The sequence below is a fragment of the Cydia amplana genome, chromosome 11 (genome assembly GCF_948474715.1).
Source record: "Cydia amplana chromosome 11, ilCydAmpl1.1, whole genome shotgun sequence".
Taxonomy (NCBI): domain Eukaryota; kingdom Metazoa; phylum Arthropoda; class Insecta; order Lepidoptera; family Tortricidae; genus Cydia; species Cydia amplana.
In genome coordinates this window covers 7,791,403-7,816,461 of record NC_086079.1, presented here as the reverse complement: position 1 = coordinate 7,816,461, position 25,059 = coordinate 7,791,403, and the positions used below count along the sequence as shown (strand labels likewise).

General features: G+C 36.1%; 1 protein-coding gene across 5 annotated transcripts in view; it reads left to right on the top strand.

Moving 5' to 3' along the window:
* Positions 1 to 25,059, top strand: part of LOC134651955 (heparan sulfate 2-O-sulfotransferase pipe) — a 91,275-nt gene that overhangs the window by 39,995 nt on the left and 26,221 nt on the right. For all 5 annotated transcript variants that reach the window (XM_063507095.1, XM_063507096.1, XM_063507093.1 and 2 more), the window contains exon 3: positions 9,937 to 10,076. In XM_063507095.1, coding sequence (XP_063363165.1) covers positions 9,937 to 10,076 — 140 coding nt within the window. The remainder of the gene's footprint in view (positions 1 to 9,936; positions 10,077 to 25,059) is intronic.

Below are 25,059 nucleotides of genomic sequence, written 5' to 3'. Positions count from 1 at the left end.
GCGGCATGTCAACTAGTATGTAACACTGCCTTATGGTCTAGTACTCCCCGAGAATATTCCAATCATACGCGAATCAAAAGTTCAATTAGTTGTCGTAAAAGGTAATCTCAGAGTCCATGAAACAAGTCGATGAAATGAAAATTGAACAATAAATCATAGTGTGCGAACTTAACGTGGATACTTATTTATTGGATCGCCTTTGAGCTATAAGATTTATGTATTTGCACTTATACGATAACCTGTTACCTAATATTATAGTATAAATTATACAGCTAATACCTATTTATTTATGCAATCCTTAGAAGCAAATAATTAGAACTTAAATCCAGAGAAAATAATGAAATGTCAATGTCAAGATTTTGAAGTATTTTTTCCATCATGACAGATATATAAGCTAATACTTTGTGGAGGTTTTAATATATTTTGCTTAAAATAAAGTGTAGAGAGCAGGAAAAGAATAGAAGTTTTTGTCTCAACTGGTTGCCATGTAAGAGTAAAAAATTCCTTAGAGATAATTTAAATTGTTTTATTTTTGTACGGTTTGTTCGGTATCGCGGGAAACTGTCGTATCTATATTAACTTGTCTACTTGATATCCCGCGAGGGAGAACCCAAATAACCGGTCACTGCATATAAGACTCAGGTTCACCCCCTTTCGAATTTCACATTTACGTTTGTTTAAAACAAATACAATACAGTACAAATTTAATACTCTTTATTGCACACCTCAATAAAAGAAAACAATATAGAAAGAAAACAGCAGTAAAATTAGAGAATTAGTATACAAACGAGTATATGTATTATGTATAGTTAGGTCTACCCATAATTACGTGTTTTTAAATAAATTATGTTTAAGTATGTTTAAGTTTAATTATTTACGTGTTAGAAATGTGGTGCTCTCAGTGTAATGCTTGACATAGAAGCGCCTAATATTAGTGGTGACTACGAGTTTGGGTATTTTTAAGAGTCGAATCGAAAGGGAAAAAATGCATTCATTCAAAGCGCTATTACAAAACAAAATTATGACGTTCAAAGTTTTTTTTGCTTATTGCCTAAAATAAATTATACTAAATCACCAGAACCGATGCTAGGCCTTAGATACGTAAAACGTACGGTTAAAAAATGCGAAGTCTATTGGATAAAGTCTCTCGTTGAATAGAGAAACCACTCGGAGCCATTAAGGACGAGTGCTACGTTTATACCAGTCGTCTGATATCGGAAAGCCCATCGTGTGGAAAGTGCACTGCGCAACCTGTTAGTGCAGCTGCACCCAACTTTCCAATCAGGCCGGCTTTAGGCTTAGCTGAATGCATTTGTCAGAGCTTTCTATGCATAAAATGACAGGACGACCTATTTTACTGACTGGAAAATACTGCAGACATATTTTACTGGGACTAATTTACAATTCAAAGGAACATTAACGTACCTACGTTAAATGAAACCGTATATTAGTCAAGATGATGCATAATGGCATTTGATAATTTGTCACGCATTTTAGTATGGTCTAGTTTTAAAAGCTTTTGATAATTCAAAGTTGTTCCTTATGAAAGTATATATTTATTACTAATTTTCTTAAGTAGGTATTAAAAGGTAATATATAAATAGCAATGTGTACAATTAAGGATAATATTTTTGTTGACATAATATGACCAATTAGTCACATCTTTAACTAACTAAACTTTATTATTATGCTGGGCAAACCCGTCGCGTTTCGTGACCCAAAGAAGTCTCCAAAGTTTTTCAACATATTTAAGACAATTTCCCAGGCAATGACCCTAGCTAGATCCATCATACACAATATCTAGGTAATTTTGTTTTGAACGAGTGTAATTATATTCACACCATAGGTACCCGGAAACTCTGAACTTGTAAAACTTTCGGGCCAACAAGACAAGGTATGAGGAAGCCAAACAAAGTTCCTCAGAAGCATGTTGAGCCAATTCCTTAGGGGATAGCCTGTAATAAGATGAGACAAGCTCCGCTATCATCACCGATCAAGTAGCCGACCATATGCCATAATGCTCATAAAATCACCGTAGGTACACTAGGTACCTACCTTGTAGTGCAAGCACGCACTTGAATTTCATTAGGTACCTTTACATAAAATGTTTCTCATAAATAGCTAGGTACGTCTAGGGTATGCCAGGTACAGCACACCTATAGGTACTTAACCGCACCTATTCAGCTATACCGCAATGAGGATACGACTAGCATTTATTTTAAGTATGTAATATATCTATAATAGTTTATGTCCTAGTTTGGTGTTTATTAAGATGCCATTTGGTTCATCACTTCCATGTTCATAAGTGGATGCCATAAAACCTTAATGAAAGACCATATTGACTCGGTGTGCAGAATGTGAGTCGCGTCTTCCCTTACTCACTCCTATTATCTGAGGCAGGCAGTTTGTGAAATTTTCTTGTCATTATGGAAACTTTGAAACTTTGTTAAGTTTTATGTATAACTGATTTCGCAAATTCTGTGTCAATCTTTTACTAATCAGGTTAACCTGCTTTTCGTGCTTCAATATAAATATGTATATGTTTAACAAAAATGGAAATTATAGATCTACATTAAGAGAAGAAACTGTAACAATATTTTCTGTACGACTGTTTGTTTCATACTTAAATAAATAAATAAAGTTTGAACCTGAATATACATAAGTAGGTACTTATTAAGTGACCTACCTCTGTTTTTCACAGTCCTCAAATATTAGCCCGTTAATGTCATTAAACTTATTTTGCCCGTATTAAGCCGTTATTCTGATTTCTTGACCGCGACAATAACTTGCGTGTGCGGTCACATATCTTCATTTCTGGCTTTCAATTTAATTTAATTTGAGGAAAATTTTGTTCTTCATTCACGTTTTTATATGCTGTTGGTTTTTATAACTTGAATACTTGTCATTATTAACAAACGCCATGGCAATTTGGAAGAAGTCCCTATAAACTCATCTTTAACATAGTATAATCAGATGGTAAATGCGTTAACACAATAACCGCTTAAGATCACGAGCATGACTATTATTCTATTGTATTCTAGTAGGTGCCGTAAATAAAGCCTTCCTATAATCTTAGACGGTATAATGTCAGATTTTTCCACGCTGCAATGTTGATTCGGCCTGTAATTTGAGTTTACGTGTATGAGTCCATAGTCACTGCTACTTTCTCAAGCTGGTATTTCACGGGCTATTGGAATAGGAAAATCAGCTTTAAGCTTTAACGCATGCAAAACAAAAGTCAAATTAGTAGTAATTGTATTCGTTTGATGTAAAGTTTGGTAAGAGAGCAGTGGATACAAATGCGGATTTGTGATCACGCGAGATCCGACTCTCACTCAATAAGTTTACACCTCGTGACCTGGAAGTGGGGCGGACGCGAATGAATTTTACTGTCATTAACACGAATAGCGATCTCGTTGACACAATTAGCGTGTAAAGATATTTTGCGGCTAAAGTGACTAGAATATCGCATTTTATAGCCTCTTTCTCTTTCAGCAATTACGGATAATAGAGGCTTTGCCGGCAATTTTCGCATTAATGCCAGGGATCAGTTTAAAATGTAAATAATGCAAGCCCCGAGCTCTAGATTGCTGTTCTTAGATTTTATGTCTATTTTTCTTAAAGCCTCCAGTGTCTGGTATGTTGATAGGATTATAAACAGCGTATAGATTACATCGCAGTCATGATAACGTCAGTCTGGATTGATTATTTTCTGCATGAGCAAATAGAAAACCGTTAGGACATGAACGCATGTAATTATAGTGTCCTTTCAGTGAACGATAATTAATTCTCGTCTAAGTGAATAGTTGGGGACATTGTCCTTGGTACATATAAATACATGGAATATATATATGTCTGATGGAAAGATTTTTTTGCAGAAAAGAACATTATTCCAACACCTAAAATGTAATACCTATTGTTATGTAAGTCCCTAAATAAAATTCCATGATTATCTAGTTACTTTCGCAAGTAATAAAAGGAAGATTATGCCATAATATTGTAAATATATAAAAGCATATTTAATCCATTAAATTCAAAATGCTATTCATAATTTGAATACCAAATGAAAATAAAAATCTAGAAATATTAAATATAGCCTCAAAACCTTTCACAAAGTGCTGCATACGAATGGCCGCGACTTATCATATTACTTACATTAAATTGCACATGAATAATTGTGGAAGCACTTATCCAGATGAAATCTTTATTTATGCTAAAACTACTTTGGTTTATTTGGTACATCCTATTTGCGTGCCACAATTTAACGCATTGTCGATAGCAGAGTCACTGTTCTCATTGCATATGGAAACCGTTTCTATCTCAAGTGAGTTAGTAATGTAGTAATTATACAGATCTCGATAATTGAAATGTGAAGCTGAAGTCATGGAGTTCTCTGTAAAATAACAATTAAAAAACGTCTCGAAAATCGTAGTAATCATTTACTGGTTGGTCCGAGATCAAAGCTCGCCCGTGCTCGGTGCAACGGGAACAGCCTGATCAACGAGCGGCCGGCGGCGGCGCACGCGCACCTTGCACGCGACTCGCGCATTCTCTATTCAAACAAAACTAGATAGAATCACCGCGTTATCTGTCAATCAATTTTGTTTACAATGTATGCCAACTAAATTAAGTATATTACGAGTAGATTTATTAAAGATATGTAACAATAAAAACAAAGACATTATATTGGCTCGCTGAATCTGTTATTTATAGAGGTATACGAGTATAATGCCCATTTACATTTGAGACAGTTAAGTAAAGCCTTGTAACAGCATTATCATTATCAATAATCAGTTGTAGGTATTATTAGTTAGGGTGGTATTCCATCTGTCAAATTTTTTATCAAATGTGCATTGCGTCCCACTCTCTCATTAAGCAAAATGTGAACCCTTAGGCAATAAATAGTGTGAGATGATCGCAAGATTAGTACTTTAAAAAAAAGGAAACACTTTTTTTATTCTTTAATGGCTGAAAGCAAACCTCGAAAGTTCGTCGGTGACACAACATGGTCACCATTTCACAAGCTACAAGATAAGTCGGATACCAGCACTACTGTGCGTCTCAAGGAAACCGCACTGAAAAATGTCTACAAGCATGAACTTATTAGGCTTGAAATTGTTATTTAAAATTCATAGCATTCCATGCAATACAATAGCTCGTAAAAGGAGTTGTCTGACTTCCATGGAAGATACTGCGCAATGCAACCATATACTTTTTATAAAGATGCCTATTTACTTAACCAAGAACATTAATACGAATATTTATTATCTTACGGAGCTCACTTCTTATAGGTTTGTATATTTCACTCACAATTACATACACGCACGCTTGAGATTTTGACCTTTTGGAAAGTAAATAAAGGTTAATTTGAATATTATAATAATCGACACAAATATTGAATTAGTGTTCGTGACGAATAAAACAGTTTCAGGAAATTTGTATAAGTAACGAGAACACGCTATGAGAAAGAAAAACAGTAAATGTAAAGCAAACATATAATTTGATCCCTATTATTTCGTTACCTTGTATTTTAAATTTATTTAGCAAGAAAACAGTTTCGTGACAATGGATAGTTTTTAAGTGAAATGTTTTCTTCAGTTCGACAAAAAATACATTCTTTTAGAGATATCTTGTACGTTTTCCAATTAATATAATAAAATCACTGGCACTTATTGATATAAGTACCTATAAATCATTTCAAGGAATGTTAATGAAATGAAAAATGATTTCTACGAGGGTGACACGGTTTTAGAATAGTACTATACACATTACACATATAAGATCTATTTTTCAACTCAAGTATCTAAATATATGCTTCTGCAAACTTTCTTATACATAATGCATGTCATAAAACTCATAAACAATGGACAATCATTGAATTGAGAATTTGAAGAGCGTTTCGCAACGTAAGGTCTTAAATGTGCTTTATTCGTAACGTCACGTCCGTAGTTATGCTTGACATGGTCGACTCGCTTTCTACTAGAGGACATAATACCCAGTTAAGGTCTCACAAAAAAGACGATCGACGTTCGTGAAGCTCTCGAAAGTCATTTAAAAATCTGATCCAAATCATGCGCAACGTTCTAGCTAGAAGATTTATTACATTTGTAGCATCATTGTTTCTGACAAACCCCTTTGTTTCTTTGTTCTTTCTCATCTGTGTTACATTTACATAAAACTATGAGAGAATTGACTGAAGCAATGAATATTCGTTTCAATCTCTCCTGTGGAAGTAAAAACAAGCGTTAACATAGTTTTAACCGAGCTGGTTATTTGCATTGTGCAGATCGCTTGTTTATTATTACGCGTGGGAATACGGCCTTACAATGTCAAGAATTATTTCCTTTACATGTAACAGAGTTACATAAATACCTACTATTTAATAGCACTAACAGGCAGGTAATCCAACTGTGTACATTTTTCTTTTAGAAAATGTTTCGTGCCAGCGCAAATATGTATAAAAAAGCAAGAAATTGTTAGTCTACTTACCCCTATCTGTCTTGAAAAATGTAGTCTAAGTGTTGAGATTAAGTACATAGATTACTCTTGAACCTAGGTCACATCGCAACACGTAGCGACGAGGGAATGTATGTTACCTTATTATCGTTATTTTAATTTCTACATGCTCGTTAAATGTTTAATTAAAGCGGTACTTTAGTTGTACCTTTTCTTTAATGTCAAAATTTTAATACCCCACATACAGTTAACCTGTACTGCGCATAGTTAGATATTCAAATGTAATGTAGGTATGTTGTTATCTTGTAATTTAGTTTGTTTTTGTCTAGCTTAGCAAATCAAATATCTGTAGCAACCGCATTTTAGACCGATAATGATGATTATGATAAAGTGTGGGAGAAAATCGGAAGTACCGGTTTGGGCTTAAGCCTCCAAGGCAAATAAAAACTTGATTTATCACGGGATGACTTAATACATGTGACCAGTAACCAGTAACCATTGGTTCTACGTACACATTACAGTCAGTGGGCAAGTCGAAATTACATATTAGTAACGCCATTTTGGTTTTTGTAGTGGCTCAGCCTTAGTTGGCTTAGTTCATCATTATATGTCCCGTCCTAATTGGTGTGAATACTTTTGCTTTTATTTTGATGTTTTTGTGATGAAATATTTGAGTATATAGTGGCTACCCTGTCGGTCATATTTATCATTATCCTCGCCAGGATGGTGGACTGAATAAATAGAGTTTGTTTCTGAAGACATATTTTATTAAAAGGTTATTAAAGTAAGTAACAAGCAAATTACAATTATAAGATAACTAGAAATAAAATAAAAACACTGTAATAAATGTATTATAAATCCTTCATTCCCAAACATTAAAAAAAAATAAGATCGACCAAAAAACATTTAATCATTGAATCTGCTTAAAATATTCACGAGAATTGGTTGAGAAGGATTTACGTTAAGAATCTGATTCCAAGCTAAAACGTGGACCTTCGCTAACGCTGGTCAATTATTTTTTACCTACAGGAACACAAAAATACTACAAAAGATAAAAATAAATTAGGTTACTTATAATTATTGTCGAACAGAAGTACGTACGTAAGCTTAATTTGGTTTTTATGTTCTAAAAATCAAGAAGAAATAACAATATTTATTAATTACCTATTTAGTATTATGATCGTATTTAAATCAAAATAATGGTTATTTTGGTTTATACGTGTGATTTTATTTTCTAATTACTAATGTATTAGAAATTACACATATGCCTTATAATTTAACTACACGCGACGGGTTTGCTCTGCGCGCTGTAGCTAAGACAGGAATTATGCCGAATAATATGCAATTATTTACACTAATATATTTCCTCACTCACTCGTTTACTTATTACACTAATGTGTGCACTGCTGTCATGTAAGATGCTCTCTTGTGTCGTGTCTGTGACGAAGCAAAAAGCTCGGAGTCTGATTCTGTTTTAAAAATTTGATATGGATTTTTACGTAATTTGATACGACCTTGGCCGAGAGCATCAATCAGCATAAGCGGCTAACGGTGATTTGTGCTAACCAAACCAGACCAGCTATCATGGTCGCATTTTTATCACCTGTCATGCTATGCGTCACTTTCGCACTTACATATTTGTTAGAATGTGACTGCCATGGTGACAAATGATAAAGAGTCGGCCATCTTAGCCCTACAGGAAAATCAGGATTGCCAAAGGTATCTAACGTAGGCCAAACAAAAGTAACAAACCATATATAATTGTTACCGCAGAATCGGTCTCCCGTACTGTTAACTACCCTTAATTCATTATGCTTAGCTTACATTATACGACATATTAATATTTGTTAAGCACATTAGGGTCAATAAACTCCTTGTTGATTATCTGTACCGTTTTCCGAGGAGCGATTGTGACATAGTTTCTTAAAAATAGGCTATCGTCATCATGCTTTCACTTAGTAACTAAAATGATCCATAATTTTTAATTGAAAAATGCGGCTTCATTAAAATACTAAAATTATTTACCACCATAATGCATCACATAACAATTACAATTAGCCACAAGACGTAAATTACTTGTTGTGGAGGAGTTCTATTCTAGTCTTCATGAGCATTTCTTTATTTCTAGTTCACGAAATAATCTAGTTAATAGTCCCGTCAATGAGTAGGCTACATATTTATTTATTTATTTAAATTAAAACTACGATTCATACAAGAACAACTACGTCATTTGAGCCGAAGCTTGAAGGCAAAGGCTGATAAGTATGCTTCCTGAATTTTTTTTATTACCTACCTACTGCTGATAAATTACGTAATAAAAGCAAAACATTCTTACCAAACTAGGCATTCTTATTGTTACCAATGATCACAACCGAAAGAAAAGAGCAATGATATTTCAACCAAACGCCTTGGATAAAATAAAATCTTTAAATGTTTTTACAACATAATATGTTTTCGTTATCATATATCATATTATAATTAATAACGAAAATATTAATAACATGGCTCCCAATATATCTTTATCAGCACAGTTTTCGCTCCCATACGCTATTTATCACTATTAGACCGGCCATTAGGTACTCGCCGGCTCGGCTTGGCGCGCGTGGCGAAGGAGTTGTTGTTGGCTGTCTGTTATTATGATATAATATTAACTAAGTTAGTTACTACCAACTCTTATTGACAGTCGCCAAAAGTTGGTAGGTACGCTATAAATTGGAGTTGGTTCTTTTGTGTGATTTTAACATACATATCTTTCCAAACTAGCTGATTATTAACAGATAAAACACCAGTCACCAAGTGTTTTTGCGGTTGTCACGTTCGCCTACTTATTGTGAAAAAGATCGCGGTTGAGTTTTATCAAGATTCGTCACTCGTTTGCATTAAATCGGTTTCCAAGACGGCGATAATGACATTTTAACTTGGGTAAAGCTGTTAAAATGCTCGTAAATTCAACTATTTACTGGGTCATCGGGTGCACGTTTGGTTTGTGCGCTATACATACAATTTAATCGTTCTCTTTTATAGGTAATATTTATTTAGCGCCAATAAAGACATAATTGTCGTCACGGAAAGTTTTTGCTACAAAACTGCTACAGGCTACGGCGTAGCGTTACAAGAAAAGCGCTGAGTGCATTAATTCCATTCAAAACATATATTTGTAATTATATGCAGCTCGCTTGACCTGTATATGTATAACAAGTAGGGGCACGAAGCAATGACATTCAAATCACAATCAACGTTTTATATTTTGAATATGCCCCATGGCGGAAACCAACCTACACTAGGTAGAATTGCGAACATTGTGTTCATAGGTAAGGTAAGTCGCACGACTCGCCACTGGCGAAACCGATGATAATATCGATATGCATGCCGATCTTCTTATGAAGAAGGAAGATCTTGATTCGCTTAAATACATTTATAAAACTCCACAAAAGCTCTATATTAAGCATATCGAGTGACAATTGTTTCTTCTTATTACAGCACAAGCGAGCTAGTGGCGCTAATAGCGGTGTCATGCACGCTGTTCCTGTTCCTGCACACGCGGGACCTGAGCACCAAGCTGCGCCGCATGGAGGGCAGGCTGAACGACGACGTGACTGCCTTCAACCACATCACTGACAGTAAGTAGTGCCAGTATATAGACAGGCAATAGTACATAAGTCGTCAGTCAGTTTTTTTTTAATTATTCGGAACTATGAGGCAAAGCTAACCTTAACCATTGATGATGGGCTGTAGATTCTTATCATATTACAACTTATAATATTGTCAATATTTTGTTATGCACGCCGAAATTCAGAATTTAAAAAATGTCAAGTTTAAATTAATATTGAAAAAAGCGCGCTAACGGACTGCTGTATGCAGCGGATATTCAATTTGCGTCACACACATCGTTATATAGGGCGTGTGAATTTACACACTTCTCGGTTTCCTTTCCTTCAACATATATTTTTATTATGATTTTCTTGCTGCACGAATTCGTTGTGACGTATCAGGTGTCCAATGACCTATCATTCCTCTTCTATTATTTTGTATATCTTTTTTTTGCATTTTGCTTTGCCCAGCAGAAGGACACTCGAGGCTCATGTAAATAAATAAATTCATTAATTAATATTTTATTTTAAGGTGTGCCTGAAATAAAGATTTCCTTTTAATTTTATTATTCACAATGGTTCTCACAACCTCTTTTTTTAGTGTTCGTAAATCTTCTTTGTTGGTTTTCTATTCTGTCTAACTAATGTCTTCCTTAGACTTCTTCCTATCGCGTTGCTTCAATATACAGCCAATAAATTTAATAAAATTAAATAATGAACTTTAACTTTTCTAATATACGGTTATTGTTACAAAAACATGGCAAAAAGTCGACTACAAAGTAGCAATAAATCCATCCTGGATGTGCTCAATCTTGATCTACATTAATACGGCCCAAATTAAATTGGCAGTTAAATCAAGTTAAATAATACAACTGAGCTATTTTGAATCACCGAGCGATGTTTCATTGACCGTGTCGCCAATTAGAGACCAGATAATTGAAAACTAAAGAAATGTTTAATAAAAGAAACGCAAACATTCAAATACTTCTCAGTCTCAGTTAGGAACACAATACAGGGTGATAGGTAGGAACCTATTTAAATAAACAATGTCGTTTAACTTCAAACTCGGATAAATCCATTCGACCCTTCGATCAACACGGAAGGGATGCGGCATTCGCACTATTTCCCCTCTGCCTAGGTACAAGATCAACTGATCTAGCGCGGATAATAAAACTAAAGTCCGTCAACCAAATCTTGTCAGTAGTAAAAGGCGGCAAATTTGAAAAATCGCGGGTTAGCAACACTGTGTTCAAATAATTCCAAAACGCGTGTCATCTGTGTTTTATCTGTGGAATGTGGATCGTGAACGACAGCCGTCACCTTATTTGTTTTCATTTGGTTTTCATTCTGAATCGTTTCTGTTTCAAGATATATTTCTGCTGTCACCATTAAATAAGAATAAGCAAAGCTAAGGGGCCTACAATGTACAATCATGCTCGTTGGCGTTGATGGTAAACATTACTAAAAATTGAGGTTATGACAAGTATTGGAAGAACTCTTTCGAACTTTTAAGATTACGTTCAGTTTTTTTGTTTTAGGGTTAAAAGGCATAAATAAAATTAAAACGTATGCCTAAATCTATCCAACAAGACCATAAATTGTGTCCTGGAAACCGTCCATAGGCCCACATGTCTAATATTTTCAGCAATCAGTTGTGACTATTTACAAAGGTAAACCTTTTAAACAGTATTAAGAGCCTTGATTATATCGCCGTTCTTTCGCAATATCTACCTAATCCATACATGTTTGTTGCAGGATTAAATCTTGCCCAATATAAGGCGTTCGTAGTAGGTAGTATCTTTTCAGACAATACTTACCTATGGCGGTTTATGTACGTGTACAACGCAACCAAGTCGAAAAGTGACCCTTATCTTATTTACCTTTAAATTAAATAAACACCCAAATATCAGTTGTTTTATTTTTAATATGTATATTGTACAATATATACCAATCAAAAAAATTACACAGGTATGTCATATTCATCCAGAACAGTACACTAATTTACATTAACAAGTGGCATATTATATTGTAAATAACAAATATATGCACTATCTAATTATCTGCATTTTGATATGATTTTATTTTAGTAAACTTAGAAGACATAGATAGGGAACAAAGAGAATATAAGCAGTTGTTTTTGATATCTTCAAATTTGTTCATCATTTTGATTAACATTGTTTTAACATCGCTTTTAAATTGTCCGTCCATGTTTCAATTTTTTTCAATAAACCGCGAGTGACAATTTGAATTGACGTACGCAGGGCGCGCTCAGCGGAAAAAAAAATCTGTTGGTTCGATGTACATTGCTGCTTTTCTTAGCGCAATACTGCTCTTTGAGTGTTGCCCTACTTTAGTTTGCTTTACATTGCTACTGACAAGATTTGGTTGACGGACTATAGTTGCGCTCGGATTTTTAACTAGACCGAGTCCAGACGCGCGAGTGAACGCAGCAGCAGAAAAAATGCCTAATTTCTCAGTTTTTTATTGTAAAAAGAGGTCGGGGACATCAAATTTACCTACAAAAAGAAGGTGTAACATTTCACATGTAATATTTTTTTTACATGTCATACGTTTAATTACATTTAAACACAATTATTATATTTTAGTCTCATGTAATTGCTGGATTTATCGATTTTGCTCGCCCAGTACAAATTGCGGATCGGTCGAGCGACAAATCCGACTTCTCATCTCTCAGAAGACAATAAAATTCTTTGACAAAAATGTGTTAGTGTGCGTGTTGTGACACTTGTGATTCGTCCGTACACAAAAACAGATCGAGGTGTGCAAGATTTGTCTGTGTAGGGTGTCATTTTCTATGTATTTGTGTCGTCATTACAGATTGGATTTTGTATGTAAGTGTGTGAGAAGTGCGACTGTGTGCACGTTCCCCCCCCCCCCCCCGCGAAAAATGGCAGAATGATTTGAATGTCAAGATATCGCTTGGGCCTATCCCTTCCGACCTGTCGGAAGCCCGTGTTGATCGAAGATTCGACCCTCTCAGCAAATATCGTCCCTATTACCTTTTCTCAATACCAAAATCGCATAATCTGACAGATACGAGTATATTACCCGAGTTTGAAGTTAAGCGACTCAAATAATGTCATATAAAAAAACATTTTATATGCCTATGTGAAAATGAAATTTATATGTAAATTGAATACAAGGCTCTGAAACGTCGATTTTTTTATAATTTAAGAATTTAGTCTGCTACTTCTGCTCATTACTGAAAACCTAAGTTTATACTAAAAATCTTACCTCGAGCCTCTTATCACGGCACAAGCCATTTAAATCCAAGACCCAAAAAAACATTTTAGTTTTGTTCGTACATATTTCAATTGTTTATTTATTCGTATTATTCATTTCATTTCATTTATTCAGGTAATTACAACACAATATTTAAACTTAATTACAAAAGTATCGGTAAACCAGTAAGGTTTGTCTCGATACTCCATCAGTGGTAGATTTTATACAACAATAGAATATCTTTTAACTTAAGTTAGTTTAGTTTCTACTTACATTCATAACATGCTCAACTTAATCTATCATTTAAATTACAACAACCGACACCACTGCACTGAGCGCTAAATAAATAGCATTTTTTCCTTACATTCTTTCCTTATTCCACCCTGTATATGGAACTTCATAGTATCTCGCTGACAGCGCGTGTAATCCGAAGCAACGGCCAATCAAAGCACATTAATTAGGTACTCCGGCGCTTCGGTCTCGCATTCCACAGTGCCATGATCCATGATACTCGCACTTAAATTAAATTCGGTTGGAAATCGTGTGTACCTGCAATATGTAATCCTACTCACATATCTCATTCACGGTCGACTTAATAATATTCGTAGCTCTTTCTACCTGATTACATGATACACTTACGTAATAATACAGGTTTTAAAATTTTGTGGATTTTAGTGCCTGCTAATTTGCATCGATTGTGTAGACAAATAGCTACAGCGAGTAAGGGCTAAGGGATAATGTATCAAGGGTCGGCCTGAAAACCAGCGTCTTAGTTTTTAAGTCGAAATTTAAGGTTTATCTGTAAAAATGTGTTACACTAGATAGTTAACAGATGTTAACTCTGCCATTTCATGTGATGTTGAATACAAAATTTCTATGTCTATCGGCGCGATTCGGGAAATGAATTAGTGATTCCTAGATATGAAATAAGTCAAATAAAATAAGCAATGACGCCGATGGTTGCTCACCAAATGGGTGCCCATTTTGAGTTGTTACTAAGGTACCTAACTGAACGCGTTTTTTAAGTAACTAAAGGATCTTGTGTTGTGTCAACTTTGAGCCGTATAGTCGCCTTCAGATATATCGGAGCGGCAAAGGTGTTCACAATATCTGAACGCGCACTCTAACGCCTTGATAATAGAGGTGTGTTTAGATAGTTTTGACCACCTTGGCCGCTCCGATATATCTGAAGGCGACTGTACACTTATTCACCTCGTAAGTGGTACATAAGTGTAGGTACTGTGTAAGGTTGCTGCCTTCCTATATTACGAGTATATATTGTCAAGCTGTTCTATATCCACCGGAGGCCTGAGAGATTCATAATTTTTTCTATGATATGGGAGGCAAACTGTAAGTCAATGTGCAGATATTTTTGAGTAGGTACCTTGGCAGCTCCTAGGTATATATCTAATGGCGACTGTACATATATGACGCGTTACTATCGCAAATTCGCAAGCAAATTGATATGCCGCAATCTGATAGTTCCAGATGCATATAATGTCGGCCCTGACAAAACTTTCCCGCCATGATAAGGAACTGTCAACCTCTGGAGCTCGTCCAAACTTTCACTGGAGCCCGCCAAGAGTTCGCTGAATCACTTGGTTACCGTTCACTGACTTTTATTGTCGTTCACTTTTTGTCCCGGGCCCTGGGAACTGCGGTTATGCCGCCAGACGATTTTTATTACAAAACAATCGATTTGCTACACGATCTAACAATACCATTGACACCTAAACAGTAATTTTGAGTGATATTTATTACCCACTGTAGTGTCGTAACGTATTGGAATGTTTTTAGCCGCTACCGATCTGACACGAATAGTCACCACATTTGCTAATGAACCCATAATACTATGGAAAGTGTACTAGGTTTGCCTCTGATACTTGTCTTGCCTTCTGCGATGAGAAGCGTCATTCTAAGCACTTTATTTACATACTACTATGTACTGTGTCAGTTCAGTATACACTGTATTGGCTGCAAAGCTATTAAATAGTTACCGTAGCCTATGGACTCCTGCATCTCCAGAATCCTTGGAACGCGAGTCCGACTCGCACTTGACCGGTTTTAATTTATTGTATTGTTATTAGGTACTTAGGTTATTAGGTAGGTAGGTGTCTACTCAGTTATTAGGTACCATCAGGTGGATATAAGCATATTAGTTTATCGTCGTGGGATGTACAAAAATTTTTTTAGGTACCTACGCATTTTGCAGATCCTTATATAATTCTCTAAATTGTCCCGACGCTTATACAGGAAGATAGACGAGTTCTAACCGTTAACAATACTGTCATGAATAACAGTTACCAGTTTAACAAACTGCTCCACAAAACGCTTGTATATCATTATTGTCTATGCCTGTTTAATTATCGCTGGGTACAGCTACGGTACGAATACGGGCGTACTAATAGGCTGAGGTCCCGAATGGCCACCGCAGCGACTGACGGTGCTCCGCCAGTCCGCCACGTTCCAATCCCACTTCCTTATTGAGCGCTCTCGCTTGCCATTGATTGGAAGATGCTCCATTTCTGCCGCAAGTGTGCAAATAAAACGCAACATAAGGAAATAGATCTCTGCATTGCGGTGGAGTAGAGCAATCGACCGAAATACAGTTACGGTACAAATTGAACTTTGATTTGATCAAAATTATGATCTGTGCCTAGCTGTAACAAATATTAGTTATTATAAATAAGTATAATTTTAGTAACATAGTTTAAACATTCTATAGCCGAGACTTATCGCATCAGTAGAACGGCAATTATTGACAGATTGTAGGTTTGTGGAGATACGTGCAATATAGTCCGGTAAATTACCCCTTTTTGTGATGATTATCCATCATTCGATTGCATAACACGGGTCATTTGGATAATAAACGAGTATATGCGGCCACGTGAAATAGAAAATATCCCATGTTTGAAAATCGTCGACCGGTACAAATGACCAATCAGTGTCGTCATCACTAGGTACTGTAAATTAAATGTAAATGACTATTTAAATAAAAATTGTATGCGATAGATAAAAAAATACTTATTAGTGCAACATGCAATTTTGAAGTGGACAACCTGAAACGTTTACAATGTTGTGATACGGCGGTCATGTCACAAGATTGTCGATTTGTCACAAGATCTATTAAAATACAATGTGGAATTCCTTCCCTTTTGCGTGCTTACTGAAGAAAACTATCCCATGTTTAAATCATAAATAAAACGAGACTCACAAAGTCATGTCAGCCCTCAAAAATGATGCAGGCCTTGTGGGAATGTATTTATGGACGAACATGTAATGAATGCGCTCGCGGACAGATCTTGACGTTGGAGCAAAAAGGCGACTCCTCCTGGATCTAAATTATTAAAAAATATTCGTATTTATTAAAAAGTGAACTAAAAGCTATGTACCAATCATACGTCTGTATCCATAATACGAGGGGCGTTCAATATATAATGAGAATGAGATGCAAACTCTTTAAATATTAGGAAAGTAAATACTGGCCGGTAAAGCTAATCTACCTAGCTGATTGCCATGAAAAAAAAACTAACTGTTTTTTGTTTAAAAAAAAAATACGGCGATTTCTTTGCGATGCTGTTGAGTACGTTAGCGAAAATGGAGAAAATTGAACTGCGCGCCGTTATTAAATACTTGTGTTTGAAAAATTTTTCTACGGAGCAAGTCAATTTAGATTTACGGGACACTTTAAGGTCTAATGCTCCTCCGTATTCGACAGTTACACGTTGGTGCGCCGAATTTAGATGTGGAAGAACATCGACCATGGATGACCCCCGCTCCGGACGCCCTACTACAGCAGTAACTGAAGAAATTGTGAAAAAAGTCGAAAACTTAGTTTTGGCGGATCGTCGTGTCACGGTTCGTTTTATTGCTGAAAATGTAAAGATTTCAACGGGGAGCGTGCATAATATTTTACATGAACGCTTGGGTATGAAAAAGGTATCAGCGCGTTGGGTACCCAGAATGCTTACTGACACGCAAAAACAAACTAGAGTCGAGATTTGTCAAGAAGCTTTGGACCTGATACAGCAAGACCGGGAACTTTTTTTGGCGCGATTTATAACAATGGACGAAACATGGCTCCATCATTACGACCCTGAAACGAAACTGCAGTCTATGACATGGAAAAGGCCATCATCTCCAACTCCGAAGAAATTCAAGGTGGGCCCATCTGCCGATAAGGTCATGGGCTCTGTTTTTTGGGATGGTAAAGGGGTCGTAGTGATTGAGTATCTCGAGCATGGAGCCACTATTACGCGCTCTTTATATGCCAAACAAATAGCAACATTGCGCAATGAGATCCGTGAAAAACGGCGAGGTAAACTCTCGAAAATTGTGTTGTTCCATCAGGACAATGCACCGGCACACAAGTCCGCCGTTGCAATGGCTGCAATACGTGATGCTGGGTTCGATATCCTTAAGCATCCTCCGTATTCACCAGACCTCGCCCCTAGTGATTTCTACCTGTTTCCGAGATTGAAGAAATACCTAAGAGGCAAGAAATTTGAAGACGACGACGCGGTAGTCGCTGCAGTACAAGATTTTTTAAGTACTCAAGATAAAACCTTTTTTAGAAATGGAATATTAAGTTTAGAAAAAAGATATACTAAGTGTATTATGCTAAAAGGTGACTATGTCGAAAAATAAAATAACATTTAATAAAAGTTGTATATAACATACTCATTCTCACTTTTTATTGAACGCCCCTCGTATTGGACTAAATTACTTTAAAAAATATACACCTAATTGCAAGGCATTGTCTCGAGTTAAAAGAATATTTTCACCTCAGCAGCTCGAACAAGGGTACTTTGCTAAGTACCCTTGTTCGAGCTGCCGAGGTGAAAATTTAATTGTTGGTATATCTTAAAAAAACATGAGTGAATAGAGGTAAGTGATGAAGAAGGAATACATTTTTCGGGTTCTCTAATATGTTCTCACTGCTGAGGTGAAAAATGTTGTGTACTACACGAGATCAAAGTTATTTACATCTCGTGCGCTTTTGAGTCCCTTACTACGCTCAAGATTCTAAATTAGATTCACTCGCTACGCTCGTGAATCTATTATAGAATCTGTCGCTTGCACGGGACTCAAAATAAGCACTCGAAGAAATATCAAACTTTGATCTCTTGTTTGATCTTTGTGTAACTATTTTCTACTCCCGTGCTTTTATTTGTCATTTAAAAATATTGTATGAAATACATTGTTGCCAACCTAATTTTAATTGTCATCTTTGACAGATGAGTGAACCATAGACATGTTTTTTATTTCATTCATTCTTTTCCCGCCCGTACCCTTCATTCTTTGCTACTTCTTGAATGAAAAATATTCGTTAAATTTACAATTTTATTTCAAAGTAAGTGCTTGGTCGTAGAAAAAGTATTGTATGAAACGTTGTTTAACTGAGTCAAAAAATACTCGTGGCGTTTTTATTAACAATTTTCGGCTTCGCCTCAAATTATTACTCACGCCACTCGCCTTTTTTGACCTCTCTTAAACAATGGTTGCATAAAATACTATAATGTATTTCTTAGAGTCATGATCATAAAATAAATAGCTTGTAAATAATATGGGTACGAAGTTAACTAAAAGAAAACAAAACACTTAGTCGGTAGTAGTAAAGTGTGCAAGTGCATAACCAATTAAGAACTCCACTACTTGGAAATTGTTTTTAGTAATTATAATAATGAATTCTACTGGCAAGAAAGCAAATTAAAAACTATGTGTTTTAATGTCAGCCAGTAAATAGGCAAATAAAACCGCTGGTGAGATGGAGGAGACCGTACTCAGCGGGGGTCGACAGACATAAAGCTAATCTACCTATTCAGAAAAATAAATAGTTTGATTTATATGTAGTTTTTAAAATCAATTTTTATACCGGAAACCTACCTCTGAAAACCTCGTATCTTACCATCTAACCCAAAAGAGAAATAGATAAGGCCTTGGCCTTGGCATTAGCTCCTCTTCTCTACTATGATATACTGACAAATACTATTTCGTACAAAAGTTCCGAGAATTTTTAGGAATTTACTGGTTTAATAAGCCCAGGTTCGAACTCAGGTTTAGATGCCGTAAGTTATCAGTAAGTGCTGCGAATCAATTTTTTTGTAACCTTAGGTAGATCTTACAAATGTCGGAAGTGGTGAGATTAATAGTATATAAAGGGAGCGAGCCTTTGCGTGCCCACGCCAGTCCCGTTACCGCGCGCGGTGTCCATGCGCGTGAGATTAGGATTTATTGTCCGGTGCGTTATGGAGCGGGCCACATTGTCGAGCCGAGAATAATCGCAGTCTCGCATCCGTTCGAATCAAAATACTTAGAAGCGAGTATTTGATGTCCACTTTATGACGGTTTATTTTAACCATTATATTTTGGTCCTACAAAACAGAAAACTTACCTACGCCGTTTACATTACAGAGGTAAATACCTGTTATTAAAACTCATACAACACATTTGTATTTGCCATGGCAGCTGGAAATTCCTAACTCCAAAAGGCAGCATACTGCGATACGTTGACCTCGCGCTAAGACTAAGCTATAAACTATGTCTTCCCTGTATCCGCATTATTCTCAGCAATATTACAAAAGGAGAAACAAACAAAAGGGCCGGAAAATAGCCATATTGTATTGGTGCAGTGCTTGCGCCCGCGGCGGCCGGCATTGAACCACGCTCAAGAATGTCATTCTCATCGCTAAAGTAATACAGAACATGGCTTAAGTTATTGCAGTTTTATTTCATTTTCATAATAATAAGTGAGTACTCATGGTCCACCCAAACTTCAATCCATAGATCGGTATACTGTTCTCTTTTTCTACAATAGTCCCAATGCCTGCTGAGACCGGTTCATGGGTGTCTATTGTTGCACCTGTGAACGGGTTCCAGCAGGCGTTCTACATGACATAAAAGCTCTCCAAGGGGCCTCTACGGGTTGGATCTGTGTCCCCCTCGCAAGCCTATCAAAAAACCGGGATTATATATCCCGTGATATCCAAGTGAGTACTCTGATATACATACAGTAGTTAAATTACGCTAAATTGTTAAGTTAAACCCGAAACACAAGTTGGGTTTATCACGGTGTGCTATTTGAGCAGCAAGAAGGTAAGTTACTTCTTACTTCCGATGGTGCTAAAACTTTGAGGGTCTTGTCCTCTACTATCATCTTCCAGTTGTCATGATCTTGGCCAACGTCCCCCAATTGGTGTACTTGCTCATCTTTTCCTAAGGACCTCTTGATCTTTTCTGTTGTGGCTGGTGGCGTTCACCTTGTCATAATTTTTAATTTATCGTGATTCTAGAAATGCTCATTTCGAATTCGTCCCACTGCATAACTACGTCCTCTAGACTCGTCACTCACGGTCGGCCTAACTTTTATTTCGGGCTTTACAGATGAGGGTCTCGTTACACTGGTTTTCTAAGAAGCTCGACAGGCCTACGCTTGCGCAACCGTTGAGAATACGTCTCAAGATCACCGTGGAGTTCCGAGTCTACACGATCTAACGACGTAACATTGTCACGATGTTAAGGTCACTACTAATTCACATAATGAGGAAGGCTTGTGAGTCTTCAGGTGTATGATTCGACCACTTCGAAGATAGACATGGTGACTTGACTTAGGCTGTTTTTTAGTAGTGGTCGGTATATCACAGGCACAAACGTATATTTACTAAATGTACTTTTTTCGAAGACAGCGCAATATAAGTATTTACCTTTAATGCATATTAAGTTGTACAAGTTTAAGAGAGGCATATCTATCTATCTAATACCTTTAAACGAGCAATTCTTGTTTATTTATTTATTTATTTATATATATATATATATATCGGGGATCTCGGAAACGGCTCTAACGATTTCGATGAGATTTGGTATATAGGGGTTTTCGGGGGCGAAAAATCGATCTAGCTAGGTCTTATCTCTGGGAAAACGCGCATTTCCGAGTTATTATACGTTTTCCGAGCGAAGCTCGGTCACCCAGATATTATTATATTTAGTAAGTCCATTTTTATAATAAGTAATTATGTAATGTCACCAGTTGACAAAACACAAAGTCGCACAAGGCTTAAGACCAAAACCAACTCATTGACATAAAGCGGAATAGAAGCGAATCTTCAGTGTCGAAATGATCCCTAATTAGTTATTAAATCATTTATGTTCATGTACTTCGTCATTGTTAAGTACAGGTCCTTAATTAAGGCCGTGTTGTTTTTGTTATTGTCAATGTTATTGTTGGTAAGATCACACGAGTTTCTTTATTCGACCTAACGAGGATACTGTGTTATTTTTCACATGCTATATCCGGTATAAGCGACACACAATACTTAGTATTCGAAGGGCCATTAGAGCTACGAGGAACGAGCCTCGACTTTCGCGGTTACTGTAATTGAGTGTCTAATCTCACCTGGAAAACAAATAAAACCCCTTGCGATGGAAAGCTTAGAAATAGAGCAATTACTTTCAAAGTGAACGGGTCCGTTCATTGTCGGAGAGTTATTACATTTTCTTTCAGAAAATACTGCGCACATTTCTTATAAATAAGATCAGAAAGCGGACGCATAATATTTCTAGTTATGACGAAGCACGTGCAGTGAATGTGAGTGATACATGGGCGATGCAACACTTGATGAATTACTTCATTTAGTGAGGTGGTGAAAGTCTAATCTGACATGTTAATCTGATATGACATCAAGTGTCATGAATCAAACTGAATGTGACTCATGAAATTATGAAAATGCATACGTTTTTTTGCATAATAAGTATTAGAATGGTTACATAACTATGCCAATACTGGTATTGTAAAACCGTCTGTTTCCCTGGAGGGTAAATGCACTTCAAATCACCTAAACATGAAGAACACTGTATTTAATATTAACGTTTTGTTTAATTTTAACTATTATTGAGCAAATTCGTTTTATTAGTTAATTTAATCGTTTGGACACCTATTTATTTAGGCCTTTAATCTAACTGTTGGTTTCGTGTCATTTTTTTACATTTATTATAGATCGTTGGTTCCATCTACTTACATGGCATGACAATGCCCACTACAATAGTAAGAAAACTTTGGATTACTTAATACGAGTATTGTTAATCCAATTATATACTTCATTTGTTTCTTGTTGTATTGATTAGCATTGTGAAATAGACCGTGCGCTCGGTTTTTTTTTTCTAAAACGATTAATATGAATGCATTGCGCTTCAGGCCGATCTCGATCAATTGTTTGCATAAGCTCTCGCCCGAAAGCTAATGTCAATTGTCAACCAGGGAGCAGAGCCAACTATCTCAACATGTAGATGGATGTAGTCCTTCCCATTGTACATAGAGAGCGGTCGTTGCCCGCCGCCGGTACGGCCCGGGCCCCGGAGCCCCGGTACCGGGCTCGGACCCGGAAAGCTCGTGACTCTGTTATCTGCTGCCATGGCGATGACATCTAGACAAGACGACTCCGTATTAGGCGCATTTGAATACAACTGAGATTGATTTCCAATCTATGTAGTGATGTCTGAGAATGTGAAATACCAATATTGTTAAAGGTTTTTGACTATTCCTGAAAATATAATAAGTCTCACGATGGCTGAGTCACCTAGAGATTTAGTAAAATAAGTTATGAACTTTTTGGATACTAAATATGTATAAAATATTTATAATTCCCGAACTATTCAACCTGTTTGAATATAGGCACTGATTATATATTTTTGTATTAGGTGCCGATAGTGTCAGGAAAAAAACATTGGCCTGCATTTTTGTAATGAGCATAGTCAAAACACAAAATTACCATTTACAATTGATAACGATCATAAAATAATTTCACGTGAGCTTGTAAGCGAAAATGCACGAACCAGTATGACTGCCATTTAATACCACCTATAATAATTATTTTAAATATAATATTTTAATATACCTAATATTATTATTTTTTATTTTAATATAATGTTTTTTAAATTTATTTTTATTTATTTTTTATAAATAATTTTCAGCTTGTACGATTTTTATTATTGTATGTATGTTAGTTTGTAAGGTATATATCTATGGGCCTTAGTTGCCTGACAATAAATTATATTTGTTTTTTTTTTATTATGTCGAATTCTCATTACTTACAGAATTAACCCCCCGGTTATCGACTGATGTTGGATCTCGAGTTGTCATGGCATGAAATGAAGTAACAAAACGCTTCGGTGTAAAAACGTGTACCTATCCGATATTAGAATTACCTGTGAGCATTACCGGCGTACAGCCAGTGGTCGCAGTACGGTACTCAGCTGCGACCAGTCACGCCTCTAAATGTCATTAGGTACCATGGCATAGAGCACTCCCGTGAAATCTCTCACCGCAGCGCTGTTTCTCAGGTACGTGCGGCGCAGATAATTCTTGGAAATTCACTTTTTTGCTGGTCAAAGCGACGCTTACTTGGTTTTATTGTAGAAATGTTCGTGTCAACCGGTGCGACACATCAGATGTCGCACGCTGGGTTTCTCAAGCACGTAGGTACTTACATAAAAATGAGATAGGTAAAATACTAACTGTTTATTATATTTTAATGTTTCTTCCTTATCCGTCCTTACGTATCCGTCGTTTCCCTAGAAAGTTCAACAAGATACAATAATTGACTCGTCGCAGTAATTATATAATGACAACTCTGTACGGATTTAGCTATCCTTTGGTAAACTTTATTGGCTATAAAGTTGAGTTTAAATGGGCTAGGCGATGTTTGTGGTAAGTAGGTAGTTTATAATCCTAATGGGTTAGTTGGTGGTAGGGGGGCAGGCTGGCGTACCACTTGTAGCTCGTTAGCTGTCCCATGTTATCAGTTAACCTGGCGAACTTGCAGTGTTTCCGTGCACTCTCGTTAATGGACGATACTCAAATGGAATTCAATTTGGTATATTTTGCTACTTCTAGATGGGAGACTAGGTACGCATACTAGGGTACTAGGCCTCTGTTCATGGGCTGGAAAAAAGAATGTAAAAATATATGTGGAATATCGACTTGATGTAGGTATGAATATAATGTATATTTAATTTTCGGTGTAATTGTTTTTGAAATTGTTATCCTGAAGTTGCCATTTTATTTTCACTTCAACTTCTTTCCTTAGACTAGAAAGATGTTACGAGTATTTATAACTAATTCGAAACGGTAACCACCGATAATTTCGATAGGTTTTACTTTTAACAAAAGTCCTTAATATATCGATTCTAATTATTATCTTATTGTAGAAAAAAATCTTTTGTCGTAAATAAATCAAGTAACCTTGCCTAAGATGCGAGTATTATATAAATGTGAGAAAAATTACATAAAGACAACGTTAACAATTGAATCGAGTCATTCTGAGGTGCAAATTGTTCAGTATAAGGCGAACTATGTATACTCTCGTAACCTTGCCATCCTCATATAAAATATTGGGCTATTAAAATGTCATTACTGCCAGCGCCTGTTGAGCGCAGTTTTTACACGCCTGTCAGAAAAACATTTCCGCGCGTATTACGCTATGAAACACAATTATATGTTTTTGCACAATTATTAAACGGCAACTAAGTATGTTTAATTCAAAAGATGTGACTTTACTGCGTTTAGAACTATATTTATTAAGAAAATGTTGTCTACTTCAGCACCATTCTCGTACAGTCAGCAGCAGACTACGTGGCGGCATAAGTAGCAGATCAGACTACGCGTCAAAAGCAGCTTAACAAAAAGAGATATAAAATCTAACATGCAAAAGAGCACACGTTTAGAATAACCTATTTGAATTGAAATGCCTGCCTAGTTGACTTTTTGTATCAAGAA